General features: G+C 37.1%; 1 protein-coding gene and 1 long non-coding RNA gene across 7 annotated transcripts in view; one reads left to right on the forward strand and one right to left on the reverse strand.

The window, feature by feature from the left end:
* Positions 1-15,100, forward strand: part of evi5a (ecotropic viral integration site 5a) — a 50,033-nt gene that overhangs the window by 5,660 nt on the left and 29,273 nt on the right. For 2 of the 6 annotated variants that reach the window (XM_087240473.1, XM_087240475.1), the window contains exons 6-14: positions 1,315-1,440; positions 3,211-3,354; positions 4,881-4,970; positions 5,080-5,171; positions 5,248-5,308; positions 5,424-5,477; positions 5,579-5,698; positions 10,324-10,461; positions 14,026-14,169. In XM_087240473.1, the coding sequence (XP_087096599.1) occupies positions 1,315-1,440; positions 3,211-3,354; positions 4,881-4,970; positions 5,080-5,171; positions 5,248-5,308; positions 5,424-5,477; positions 5,579-5,698; positions 10,324-10,461; positions 14,026-14,169 (969 nt within the window). The remainder of the gene's footprint in view (positions 1-1,314; positions 1,441-3,210; positions 3,355-4,880; positions 4,971-5,079; positions 5,172-5,247; positions 5,309-5,423; positions 5,478-5,578; positions 5,699-10,323; positions 10,462-14,025; positions 14,170-15,100) is intronic. The other 4 variants (XM_087240474.1, XM_087240476.1, XM_087240477.1 and 1 more) reach the window with 2 other exon arrangements.
* On the reverse strand, positions 10,146-14,157 carry LOC147837015 (uncharacterized). Its single transcript, XR_015478274.1, has 3 exons — positions 12,313-14,157; positions 11,976-12,273; positions 10,146-11,789 (listed from the first exon to the last, which is right to left on the reverse strand). It is a non-coding gene; the product is annotated as an uncharacterized LOC147837015 (long non-coding RNA).

The following is a 15,100-nucleotide window of genomic DNA, read 5'->3' on the forward strand; positions in this document are numbered from 1 at the left end:
AATTATTTACATTTTATTGAAATGATGGTGGGACGGGTGACGCTGCGGCGCATTAGGTAGTGCTGTCGTCTCACAGCAAGAAAGTCGCTGGTTTTAGCCTCGGCTTCTGTGTGGAGTTTGCATGTTCTCCCTGCGTTCTCGTGGGTTTCCTCCGGGTGCTCCAGTTTCCCCCACAGTCGAAAGACATGCGGTATAGGTGAATTGGGTTGGCTAAATTGACAGTAATTTATAAGTGTGGATGAGTGTGTGTGGATGTTTCCCAGAGATGGGTTGTGGCTGGAAGGTCATCTGCTGCGTGAAACATGTGCTGGATAAGTTGGCGGTTCATTCTGCTGTGGCGACCCTGGATTAATAAAGGGACTAAGCCGACAAGAAAATGAATGAATGTATGAAATGATGGTATCTGGAAAAAATGCTGAGTTCCACTCAATCAATTTGAGTTGGCACAAGATGAAGGAATTAAGTTAGCTTATTAGATGAGTGGTTCTCAAACTTTTTTCATCAAGTACCTCCTCAGAAAAAAACTGTCTTTCCAAGTACCACCAAAATGAGCAGTATTGAAATACAGTATAGCATAATAGGCCCAGTAAAGCAGCTACAACTCTGCACAGTTGTGGCAGATTACCTCAAAAATATAGGCTATATGTCATATATGGCATATTATTTACATCATTTTCTGTAAATTTTAAAATGTGTGTAGCATGTACAGGACATATTTCATTCCTCCGCGTACCACTAGAAGGAAGCCTGTGTACCACTAGCGGTACACGTAACACAGTTTGAGAACCACTGTATTAGATTTTTAGAAATTTAAGTGGACTGAACTTAAAATAAATAATTTTTCCTCAAAAATCCATAAGAATTGTGTTGTTTTAGCTCTTTTTAAATAAGTAGTTTGAACAAATGGGGCACTGTGGTGCAGTGGGTAGCATGACCGCCTCACTGCAAGAAGGTCGCTGGTTCGAACCCTGGCTGGGTCAGTGGCCGTTTCTGTATGGAGTTTGCATGTTCTCCCTGTGTTGGCGTGGGTCTCTTCTGGGTGCTTCAGTTTCCCCCACAAGTTCAAAGACATGCAGTATAGGTCAATTGAATAAGGTAAATCGGCTGTAGTTTATAAGTGTGAGTGCAAGAGTGTATGGGTATTTTCCAGTGTTGGGTTTGGAAGGGTATCCGCTGCATGAAATGTTGGCAGTTCATTCCACTGTGGCGACCCTGTTAAATAAAGGGACTAAGCCGAAAATAAAATGAATGAGTATGAACAAACAGCAAAAATCTTTTTTTTTAAAGCAATGAAGTGAAATGTCCATGTTTCAGATGGCTGAAGAGGAGGCCTTCTGTGTTTTTGTAAGGCTGATGAAGGACTTCAGAATGAGGGAGCTCTATAAATCCAGCAGAGATGAGCTCGGATGCTGCATTTACCAGTTTGACTCTATGATTAAGGTAGACATTTATGATTTTTCTCCATTTTAAAATAGTGCTTCTCAATTCCAGTTCCTGCCCTGCACATATTCTATGTCTCTCTTATCTGACACACAAGGATAAGTTCATGGACCTCTCTGTTAACTAATTGATAATCTGAATCAGGTGTGCTAATCCTATAAAGCCTTAAAGTACTTAAGACCTTAAATCAACTTGGGCTGCATTTCCCAAACAACGATGTAACTCACGGCTGAACTATCATAGTATGATGCATCGTTTGGGAAAAGAACTATGTAGTGAAGAGTGTTTCCCAAGACCCGTAGTTTCTCTGTCGTAGATACATCACTTGAACCACTTTTAACGTAAAACACCGATCATGATGCTCTAAACTGGGTGGAGTAACTTTTTTTTTAGAGAAAAACGTCATTAATTCTGTATGTAAGTTAAATTGTTTTACACGCACTCGCATTTAAAATAAGATCCAATATTAGATTTGGTAAAAACATGCACTCATGCACACAACACATGCTTTCCATATTAACTGAAAAATATGTAAATGGCACATATAGGGCCTGTGTTTGCTTTACTAATATTATTGAGAAGTTGAATCTTACATATTCTATTATAAAGCATATCACTTACAAAAGCTAACACGTATTCTAATATCATATAAACCATATGAATGAATAAATAAATAATAAAGCTATTTATTATAAAATGAAATGTAATATTTATTTTTTATTGAAATGAAAAAATCATATTTTAATAATGATGATGATTTTAATTATTATTATTATTATTATTAGTAGTAGTAGTATTATTAGGAAGGATATTGTTTATTTATTTTTAAAATGTTTTTAAAGTCTACTTTTACAATTTCACACATGTAAACCACTGCAGAAAGTTCTAACCAGCAGGCCCATGTCATATACAGTACAGATATTTAATAAATAATCCACTATAAACTAAAAATAATTAAAGTATGGTTTTTGTTTTTGCAAGCTTTGGAGACGTAACATATTCCGCTTTTAAATAATAGGTCACCTGTAGCTTTCGCCATGAGGCTGTGTTCAAAGTGACAACAATGTTTTCAAAGTGCGCTGCGAAGGGAGCTCAATTTTAAACATGAAGATCGCTAAAATCGAACTGTAAAAATAGTTTGAAAGCAAATTACAAGAGAGATGACCTTAATGCTTTTTTATTTTTAATTATTCCAACTTTGACTGTTAGAATGTTCTAAATGAATAGGGCATAGGCGGGATAAGTGGGAATAGAACACAGCCAGGAACTATGTTTCTAACTACAGCTCCAGAGGTGTAGTTGTGAGTGCTCAAGATGAGACGTACTGTAGTTTGCGAATGTTCGTTGGAGTGACGGATTTGGGAAAAGGCAAATCAACAAACTATGTTTGTAACAACGGAACTTGCGACCTTTTGTTGGCTAACGAGGGTGTTGGGAAACGCAACCCTGATTAGTACTTTGTTTAAAACCCTGTTGGATTTGATATTCACAGGTATATCAGATAACAGGTTTAAAAAAAGAGAGAAAAAATGCCTGAAATGGTCTCTTTTGTCAAAATTTTAGGGGCAAAATAGTTTTTTTGTGGTTAAATTGACATTGTTGTAAGCAAAAAGTTGCAAAAATGCCTGATTTATCAAATGTAATACAAAAATGAATATCAAGAAAAAAATTATATGGCAGTATATAAACATTTGAAGTCAGAATTATTAGCCTTACTATAGAATTACTTTTCAGTGATCTAAAGATGTTGTTTTTCTATCTTTGATATAGGAGCAGCTACCTGAGCTTCATTCCCACTTCCAGACTCAGGGTTTCCAGACCTCTGTGTTCTCCTCATCCTGGTTTTACAGCATCTTCCTTTCATCTCTGCCAATCTCAGCTGCCATGCGGATTTTCGATATCTTTATGTGTGAGGTACTTTTAATCATTCCATCAAACCCTTCACTCCACATGGCAGCTCACATCATTTCAATTGAACTGTAAATGGAACGATTTTTAGAAATCAGTAGCTATCAAATCAGAAAAAAACAACAATCTCACAACTAATTCGTAACTTTTGGATTTTGTGGCTAATTCATATGAATTTGTACGATTACATTAAACTATTTAGTAGGATTTGCTCATCTATGGATGACAGTTGGGTTTAGGGGTGGTGTTTGGTGTCATAGCTCCTTTGAAAATTCATACATTTTCATATAAATTAGCCACTAAACTGACAAAACACAAAATAATTATGTTTCCTTGTGAGCTCAGCCCGGAAAAAAATGCATGAACACACTCTCACATACTCTTCTTTGCTTAGTCTTCTATCTCTGTTGTGTGTGCATTAATAAACATTCTCCCTGATCCTGTCTGTTGTGTTTTTGTACTTTGTATTGTCTTTCGGATTGTTGTTTGTTTGCTGCCTGCCCTAATTTATCATCTATACATAGGACTGTTCTTGTGGATTACCCATTTTGCTTCTGCTTGCTCCCGTTTGACCCCTGCCTGCACTGAAAACAACTATTAAGAGATTATTCCTTGGATTTACACTGTTTTTATGTTAAGTGGCTGTAAACAATTTATTTGGGCTGAATTTAAACAAACACATTAGGTAGAATTTTATTAAACTTAATTTGTTTGTTTAAATTTAACACAAATAAATTGTTTGCAACAGTTTTACAGACATAATTTTATTTCAGTGTGTATGTCCATCCCCTTCTTTAAATAAAGCTGTGTTTTTTGTCTTTATTTTTGATACAAGCTTCAAAGCCTGCCGCACAGCATCACATCTCTAGCATTTGGAACTTTACTTAGTGATAGAGAATATATTTGACTCAGTTATCCATTGTCAACTACATGTTATGGCTAAACATATGAAACCACTAACGGAGTTAACATTTTTCACCATTTTGTGCTTTAGCTTAAAATGCTAACCTCAAAACAGATACCCATGATCATATTGTAGTTTTTAAAATGCGAATGAGAAATTCACAATAACAGAGATGACAAATACTTAATCTACTATTGGTATTTTCTAAACATTTTGTACAAATTATTGATAAAAGAATCATGACATACCTCAATGCTTTCCAGAGTTTCCCGCCACAAGAAGTGAGCAAGTCACATGCTATTTCTATCAGTGCTTTAAAGAATATCAAGCCTTTTTATAACCAATGTAATGTTGGCCAGAATGTAGGAATAGACATAAATAATACCAAAAATTGATGTGTCATGCAAATATTTAACTAAACACAAAAAAAAAAAGATTGACTTAATTAATTAATGATAATTAAAGCTAAATACATATGACTATATTACAACATGTCCATTAATACACACATAAACCTTAACATTTCTGTTTAAAGCTGTTTTGTTAAAGATTTTGTTTTTGAAAAATTATAGAAGGAGACTCAAAAATGACCCCAAATCAACGTTTATATCCATGTGTTTCTTTGTAGGGTTTGGAGATCGTCTTCCGGGTTGGTTTGGCTGTACTTCACATGAAGCAGACAGAACTCATCAAGCTTGATAATGAGGGGATGATGAACGTAATAGACCATGACAATAATAAAAGAAAAATATTTTAGCAAAGCTGTTGTTCGACACTTGCTAATTTGCACAGTCTCTTTAAATATATTGCTTTCCTTTTGAATCCAGTGCTTGCAGAATCTAGAATCATGGGAATCAAATCCGGATTTGATGATCGAAGCAGCATATCAAATAAAATACAACGGCAGCCAAATGAAACAGTATGTGCTTTTCCTTTATTTTGTTCATGTTTTATTATTCTGTATCCAATTCTCTGACTTATTTAACTCGTTTTAGATTTAGAAAAGATTATGAAGCTATCAAGGCGAAAGAGTTGGAGGAGCAGGAGGAACTAAATGTGAGTTCTCATTTTCACAAAAATTTCTCAACAGTAAATTTCAGTCTTTAGGTTATGATATAATCTGTTTTCAGGTAGCTTCTGCCAAGTGTTTTTTTTTTTTGTCTTTTTTAAGGGACTTTGCTCTGAGAATAAACATTTAAAGCACAGACTTGCCATATTGGAGAGGGTGAGTGTATTGCAGTGTATTTTTGTTAAGTCATGCTAATATATTTTTTTTCTAAAGATGTGTTCATGTTATTACTTCCACTAATGTCGCCCCTAAAAAAGAGGTGCTCTGAGAAACTGGTGTCGCAGCTGAGGAAAGAGCTGGAGAAAACTCAGCTGAACATTGCCAGCTCACAAAACGCTTTAAAGGAGATGCAGGCAAACGCCCCACAGCTGGAAGAGGTACAAGTCAAGTCACTGGATTTATTGGATTTACTAAATTACCACAAAGGTATGTGGTTGCAAGATATTTATATAGGCTGAATTTAAACAAATGAATCAAGTTAAACATCACAAAAATTTATTTGTTTGTTTTAATTCAGCCCATATACATTTTTTGCAACCACATACCTTAAAAAAATTAGCAAATCCAATGAATATTGTTTTTCAGTCACTCTTATTTCGCAAGATTTGTATGTATAATCTGCTCAATGTTACTCTCTGCAGTGTCATAGGTATTGTAGTTTTCTGCTATTATGTATTATTGTGTTTTAAAAATAAGTTGAATTAATATTGACATTAACATACACTGTAATAAATGCAGGGTTTCACTCAATTAATTGGTTACAACACAAATCGATTAAGTTAACATAACAGATTTAAGTGGATCGAACATAAAAAAATTAAGTTTCCCCCAAAAATTCTCCAGAATTGTGTTGTTTAAGCTCAATTTAGATAAGTAGTTTGAACATGGAGTTTTTTTGAGTGTAGGTCTGTCACGATTACCAATTTTGGTTCCACTTTATATGAAGTGTCCTTAACTAATATGTATTTACATTGAAATTAATCATTAGTTACAATGTATTTATTAGCTAAATACATGTGTTTATCATGTACTTGTGATGTACTTATGACTAAATACCTGCATGTAATTACATCTGGAATTAATTTTTGTAATTACATTTATAATTACACTGTTGACCATCCTTTGACAATCCTTTACCCAACCTTAAACCTACCCAGGTTTGTACAACCCCAGTGGGTCAGGAGGCTTAGGATCAGAAGGCATGGAAAGGTCATAAGGCTCTGGCTGGCAGCACTGGAAAGTCACGGCTCTGGTGGCCATTCATGGGAGTCAGATGGCGGCTCTGGGCATTCGAGGGACTCGGGTGGCAGCTCTGGCCATTCGGGTGACTCGGGAGGCAGTTCTGGGAATTTGTGGAACTCGGGAGGCAGCTATGGCCATTTCTGAGATTCAGGTGGTGGCTCTGGCCATTCGGCGGACTTGAGAGGCAGTTCTCGGAATTTGTGGGACTTGGGAGGCAGCTCTTGTCATTTGTTAGACTCGGGTGGCGGCTCTGGTCATTCGGGGGACTCGGGAGGCAGTTCTGGGAATTTGTGGGACTTGAGAGGCAGCTCTGGCCATTTGTGGGACTCGGGTGACAGCTCTGGCCAATTGTGGGACTCAGGTGGCATCTCTGACCATTAGTGAGACTCGCCAATAAGGGGATTCAGAAGGATTTGGCACCTATTATTCGAGAAATTCTGATGAATCTGGTGCCCATCATTTGGTGGATTGAGAGGGATCTGCCGCTCACCACACATTGGTATTCAAAGGGATCTGGCAGCGTTGACGGCTCTGTCAGCTCTGGCAGCTCTGGTGGTGGCGTTCACGGATCTGGCGGCAGCATTCATGGCTCTGGCGGCAGCAATCATGGCTCTGGCAGCTCTGGCCGTGGCGTCATTAGCTCTGGCAGCTCTGTAGGATCTGACTGCCCTGGCAGCGATGGAGGCTCTGCAACAACAATTTTGTTGATGCCAGCTTGATTGTGGTACTGAAGTGAGCAGCAAGGCCTGCCGTCTTGCCGTTCTTTGCCCCCCACCAAAAAACATTTTGGGGTTTCCTACACTGTGACACTAACAGTGAATGCAGAGGGACAGTTTAAGTTCCAGTTCAATATATTGTTCTTGCGTCCAGTGGGGTTCATGCAGTGACATATTAGAATAGAGTGACTCAGACAGCCCATCACAGAAAAATATATTAAGGCATAAGTCACTCATCAAAGTTAGGTTGGTGACCTGCACAAATTGTTTAACATATTCCTTTATTGAACAGACTTCATGGCAGTGACACATAATCCCTACTGCTGGTGAGCATCCAAATGCAGCATTAGTTTAGGGTGGTTGTGCAGGCAAGGTCACAACAGAAACAGACAGGAGCATGAACTTAATTCAGAGAGTGATCAATATAAACAGGCGAATAGTCGGGACAGGTGGCAAAACAAAATAAATAATGAACAAAACAAGGGTCATGATTACAATAAGGCTAGACAGAAAAAGGCTTTGAAGTGCTCACTTTCAGGATGCAAGACTCAGCAAAGTGTATGTTAAAGTGAGGTGTATAAACAGTCCTGGGGCCTCATGTATCAACGCTGCGTACGCACAAAAACTTTGCGTACGCCAGGTTTCACGCTCAGAATCGCTCACGTTTGGATTTACTAACAATGAACTGAACGTGGGAATGTGCGCAGGTTCACGGCAGCTTTCTGGCAGGCGTACGCACATTTTTTGTGCGTGTCTGTTTTATTTCCATTGGCGACTCCTAGAGGCAGTTGTGTTAAATTCTTCTCTACAAAGTGTCTGATCCTTGCAATGGCAGCTGTATGAGACGGGTTCATCTAGTAGGTATGTAAGATTTCCATACCATACAGTTGACCAGCTAAACATTAAAGCATAATTTGCAGCGGTCGCCTGTTTTCCCAATGTAATCTGAGCGATCTACCGCACGCACATTGCTATAAAGACACTATCTGAAGATGAATTTGCATGCGTGAATCAGAAACATTTCCATTCAATAAATGTGCAAATAAAATATGATGCACAAACTTATTGATGATTCCTACTTGTCTTTCTCTTGATAAATAGTGGGCAAAATCTGATATGTAGCGGGGAAAAAAAGAAAGAATTCATTAGACGCTGGATTCGAGCCGAGTTTATGCGCGAACATGTCAGTACATGATCACATGCTTCTTATGAGGTGCGCCACTGAGACTGCTAAGGGTACTGCAACATTTTTCAGTTATAAACCACACTATTTCTTTTTTAAATGCACTCAGTGCGATGTTCATACCCAACTGTGTTAACCGTATCAGCTAAACTCTCCCACTCTATTTTTTTCTTTTGTTGTTAATTCCGGAGAACAAACTTGCAAATAACACCGCTTTTCTCCGGTCTACCTCCGAAAGCAGCACCTCCAATTCACATTCTGTTCAAAGTTTCTCTTTTTGCTTGATTTTGCCGTTGCTTTTTGGTTGGGTTTTTCCATTAGCATAGTCATTAGCATATTCATACGGGGGAGGAGGCAGGGAGGGGTTTTGCGCTCGTGCATGTTGCGCTCAGTTTCACGTTCATTCAGATGTACAAAAGAATATGCGTGAGATTCGGCGTACGCAGTGTTTCATACATCTGAATTTTTTTCTGCGTACGCACATTTACAGCTTTGTGCGTACGCAATGTTTTAGTAAGATTTCCACGCAAGTCTTCGTACATGAGGCCCCAGGTCATTATTTATGCAAATGTGTGTCTAATCAGTGAGAGAACTGGAACTGGTGTGTGTGAGGTGCATGATAGGATCTGTAATTCATACCAGTGGGAGATGTATTGTAGAGAGAATGATAGTGTTTCAGCTTGTGCAGATCAATATGTACTATAACAATTATAGTAATTTTACAAATTAAATAATGAATAATTCTGTAATAAGAATGTAAAAACCTATATTCTAAACTAATATATAATAATAATAATAATACATGTTAACAAAACAGAGCAAGTTAACAAGAACTCTAAAACAGTACTATGTTTAGCAAGACATTTTAGTATTAGACTATTAATGTGTGACAGAGGCACAGGAGCCTCAAATAGCCACATTCTCTAGCAGATCTGTTTTCAGTTGTTAGGCACCCACATAAAAACATACTATAGTAATTTACAGTAAACACTCCAGTGTTTTTAAATCATACTGGCATCATCTAAAATGATTGAGGTCATGTCCATGTCTGCAATAAGTCGATATATTGATTATTGTGCCAGGCCTATTCAAAACACAAGAGGTTCAACAAACATTTAATCAGTTTACAACCTTTTTACTTTGAGGACAATGAAAGGAATTTACTTCTAGAACCTGACTGTTACATTCGAGTCAAAGAACAATAGACATCACATGACAGTGTTTGTGGCTGCTTCAGTAATGAAGAAAGTGTGTGTGGACTTGTTTATGTGGTTTATGAGGACACAAAATTGTTTAATGATGTGGTTATGATCTTGGTGTGGGTACGTTACTGTGTTAATGTGGTTTATGAGGCCATGCCTTGTTTTTGTCATTTAAAATGCTTAAAAATTATATGTAACATAGTCATAATTGATATTTGAATTACAGTATGCCATGGGTTTGCTTTGAGGGTTGGTTTCAGGGGTAAGTACAGTGTGTGAGAGAGCTTAGCATGCTGCTAAGACCGAAAAATGCGACATTTATGAAAGTGTTTAAAAGAATTTTTTTTTCTTTGTGAGAAAGGTTACAGTAGGAATTTTTTTACAGTATAAAATAAATTACACCTATGGAGAATCCTCGTAAATCACATATACGAAGTATGTGCACTCAAAAAATGATTTTATTTCCTGTTTGTTCAGAATTGTTAAAATGAGTTTGAACAACACAATTCTTGAGATGTTTTTGAGACAACTTGTTTTATTTGTTAAGTCAACCTAATGGATTTGTGTTGGGGCAATTTTGTTGAACCATTTTTTTTACTGTGTGTGTGCATGTGTGTGTGTGTGTGTGTGTGTGTGTGTGTGTGTGTGTGTGTGTTTAGATCAGCGCTGCACCTGATGAGCACAGTGTGATGTACCTGCGGACAGAGCTAATCAGCTGTAGACTGAGGGAAGCAGAGGCACTTACTGAACTCAAACAGCTCAAAAATCACATTAAAGACATGGATGAGAAATTGCAGGTAAAAACCTTTAGCGTTCAACATACTCATATTCATACCTATTATGAGCTTATAATACATAATACTGATTAGCTAGTCATTCGTCACTAAAAAAATAAGTATTGGTACCTAATAGTATCTAATGACTAGTAAATTAAAACAACTGTACAGAGTAAATAAAGTTGAGTTTAACTTGTTACTGTATTAGCATTACATGTTTTGGAAATGCAGTAATGTAACAGATTACATTTTAGATTTATAGTGCTTAGCATAATTGAGTTCACCCCATTTTGAAAATGAATATTTTTATCTATTTCTCAGTGAATATAGGCAATATATTTTGGTGCATTTAAACAAAACAGATTTATTTAACAGATCTATTTTATAAAATAATATTTTAGTCACCAAACATATTTAGAAATTGAAAGATAATACAATTAAATCCAAGCAAAATATTGAAAAAAATTGAAACCTACAAAAATTTCAACTAAATTTTTCTTTCTTTCTTTTTTTTGCTTCTCTTGATTTTTCCTCTTTTTAAAATTGTATTTAATACTTTTCTTTAACATAAATGTGGGCGTAGTTTTTGGACCGCAAGTTATTTTGTTAGATAAGCTCCAGATTTGGATTCAGTTCTGACTAAACTAATGTTTATGCACAAATATAATATTGTATAGCTTCCTATTAAAAATATGAATTGAAAAGAGATATTTGTGAGGGGTGTACTTATATATGCTAATCACTATATGCAATGTAAATAGGCAGATTTATCCTGTGAATTTCCAGAAGTGGATAAATTGGATAAAATTGAATAAAATTTGCTGTTTTCAAATCTTTATAGTAATATTTTTCACTATTTTTTTTACAACACAAAAAATACATTTTTGATTTTGTATTCTTAGGCTTGATTTGTTTTGTTTAAAGTGACTTGTAATGTAATTTGTAATCTGATTACTTTTTAGATGCTGTAAAAAATGCAGGGTGCTACACAATTCCTTCATGTTGTCTCAACACAAATTAATTAAAGGGCACATATTTTACCCTTTTAACAAGATGCAAGATTAGCTTTTGGTGTCTCCAGACTGTGCTTGTAAAGTTTCAGCTCAAAATACCAGTCAAATTATTTATTACAGCCTCCAGAATCTGCCCGTTTTGCTCTCTGAATACATTGTAGATGTTTTTGCAGCCTGTGGCTTTAAATGCAAAAAAGCTGCTTCTCCCCGCCCACTGTTCCCACATCCCACATGTGTTACCACATGTGTACCACATCAGATAAACAGCCGTCAGTGACACTCAGTATGTTTATATGGACATTAATAATTAGATTTGAATGCGATTAAGACAATACTCTGATTAAGAGTCGACCATGTAAACAGCAATTTTTGATTAATTTAATCAGATTAAGGTCATAATCGAACTAAAGAGAAATCGAATTAAGATGTGTGGAGTATGCCGATTTTAGTCGCATTATTAAAGTGCATTACAGCCATGTAAACACCTTAATCGAATTATTACTGTCATGTAGAGCTTTTTGCCACGTTTTGCGATAGGATAGACCACACACACACACGCACACACACACACACATGGCTGTTTGACACTGCACCTACCGAGTCAGTGCAGACCACAGACACCTGCCTCGTGAAATGCGGAGCTTTTTTTTTCTTCCATTCAGCATGTGGTATGAACTTCCATTTAAAGGGCCATGAAACCCCCTCGTTTCAGCAGGGTGTTTTCACACCTCTACTTTGGAAGAAGTCAGAAAAGTAGGCATGTCCAGCTTTGTTTAGGGGGGAGTGTCGGAGGAAGAAAAGAGGCATGGTGTGGGAGTGTCTATTTGGGCGCGCTGACTTTCAGAGTCAAAACACACACACACACACACACAGGGGACAAATTGACTGTGTTTACATTGACATCTGTAGTCGAATTATTTGCCAAATTATTAAATGGTGGACTTTAACTGCAGTTTGGCTCTTTCATTCAGGGAATTCATTCATGTCCCTCGCGACAAACGAAATATTTGATTCGAGGAACTGCTCTAAGCGTGTATTTTTCATGCAATGTTTGATACCGCACGGCGAATGAGAGAAAAAAAAACTCAGCATTTCCCGGAAACTTAGATGCACTCGGCAGGGAGCGTCAGAAAGCCGCGTGTATTATTCCGGTGAAAATCCTACACGAGGTTAAAGTTTGGTTGTGGTGCTAACATGTTTACACTCGGTGCAATTGTTAACTGAGTTCGATACAAACAAACTGAATAAACAAAGAGCACTGGTCGCTCACTTACCAAATCTGTAGAGACAGGACAATCACCAGTAACTAGAGCCGCGTCTTTATTAAGAGGAGACTAAAGCGAATCCGTATCTCAGCGTTTGCAGATGAGAACAGCTCTCAGGTAAACAATAATCCTCCTTAGACACGTAAGTTATTGTTGTCGAGCGTCGCGTACACTGTTAATCCACACGTGACTCCAGCTGAGCTCTCACAGAGAGAAAATAAAAACAAAACTTAACTGCAGCAAACTATAAAAGAAACACTTCACGCTTGTTTTGCCAACAAAATGTGGCGTCTCTGTCGTCTAAACACTATGACAGTAATGAATATTAATGAAGTTGCACAATAGAGCGCGCTGATTGGTTTGAACCAAGCCTTACTCATGCATTAATGCATCACACTGTAAGACGTAATAAGACACACTCTGGCACAGACGCCCAGTCTGCACGCTGGAATACAACGCTATTATGTCATGACCGTGACGCAGCTTCAAAAATTAGTTTCAAACCGGAAGTACGAATTTGCTTGAAATAACGCAAAATCAACCAATTTACACTTTTTAGTGAAATATAGGTGTCCTAATAGTGTTTTTAGCAGTGTGGGACACATATACGACTGTCAACAGCTCAAAAAATGTGTTTTGGTGTTTCATGACCCTTTAAACAACTCCTCCAGTGATAAAAACCAGCAGGTGTTTATCACCAGTGCTCAATCAACACTTATTTAACCCCATTATTGTCTCATTAACTTTAACTCTGCTGCTGAGTAACTTTTACTCAATTTAGAGAGGGACCAAATATTCTCTGAACTGAGTAAATTTTACTCTGAGGATTTTGCTTTGCAGGAAATTTAAAAAAAGACACTTGTTTGTTTCTATTACTCCAATGTGACAGTGGACAGACTATACATACACACAAACAGTTCTGTCCAAACAAATAGGTGCCCTTTAAGTTATTTAAAATGTTAAATAGTTTTTACGAATTTAAGTTGATTGAACATGAAACAATTAGGTTATTCCAATAAAAACTCAAGAATTGTGTTGATTTGGCTCATTATAAATTAGAAGTAAATATAATATAAAGTAGTTTGAACAAGCAGCAAAAATATTTGAGTGCATGCACACTGTTATTACAATTATTACAATTTCCAAGTAGTATTCAGTAATTTGTAATCTTTTTTTAGTCTTACACTACTAGTATCCCATAAATAAGTATTTATATCTGATATAAAGGTACAAAGAGCACTAATATAAATATTCTAGTAGCATGAAATCACACTAGTAGGCTCTATAGATGAGTATCAGTTTGTCAGCAGGTGCTGTGTGGAGGTCAACAGAGGGTCAGCAGCACACAGAATGACCTGCAGGTGGAGCTGCTGAGCACCAGACTGAAGGAAACACTCACCCAGGCCATACTAAAGGAGAGCCGTCATGCACTGATGCAGCTGCAGACACAGGTGGAAGAAACAAACAAATATAACTTTTACAGTACGAAAGACAGTTAAAAGTTATAACAAATCAAGCAGAATACACCTATTAAAGTCAGTTTCTCAAAATAGTTCACCTTTTCCCGCTTACTACAGTTTTTCTCGATTGCTTTGACCTGGTTTCATTGGATTGATACATTTCCTCCACCATTTTGCAAAACAGTTAACATGTCATTCAAGCAGTCCAAACATTATTGTTTTAGATTGGGTAATCAATGAGAAACCATCTATTCCTAATTATTAGAAATTACCAAGATCAGTATGAAATCGCTGATGTTTGACTCACCTTCACACAAATCTTCAATTAGCAGTCAGTCTAATGCAAACCTTATAAAAATGGTGCCAGGTCTGTGTTGTTCTTTACTAGAATGGATGGAGGCATTGACACTGCAATAGATTTTACAGTGTTTTGGTTTACATCCCTGCTGAAAAATCCAGCTTGAACCAGCTTAGGATGGTTGGCTGGTTTTAGCTGGTTGACCAGCCTGGTTTTAGAGGAGTTTTGGCTATTTCCAGGCTGGTTACCAGCTATTTCCAGCCTGGTCTTAGCTGGTCAGGCTGGGAGATGAACAGCTAAAACCAGCTTGATCAGCCTAGCCAGGCTGGGAGCCCAGCCAAAACCAGCTATGTCCAGCTAAGACCAGGCTGGAAACGGCTGGAAACCAGCCTGGAAATGGCCAAAACCCCTCTAAAACCAGGCTGGTCGACCAGCTAAAACCAGCCAACCAACCTAGGCTGGTTTAAGCTGGATTTTTTTGTATTTTTTTGTATTTTGTATTTTTTTTTTTTTTTTGTATTTTGTACTATGATATTTCAGTTTTTAGCTTCAGTTTTACCAAATGTAGTTTAATAATTCAATAATATTACATCAAAGCATCTCTTATTCTGGATCTGATTGATT

This window comes from Danio rerio, chromosome 2 (genome assembly GCF_052040795.2).
Source record: "Danio rerio strain M-AB ecotype USA chromosome 2, GRCz13ab, whole genome shotgun sequence".
In the NCBI taxonomy this organism is placed as follows: domain Eukaryota; kingdom Metazoa; phylum Chordata; class Actinopteri; order Cypriniformes; family Danionidae; genus Danio; species Danio rerio.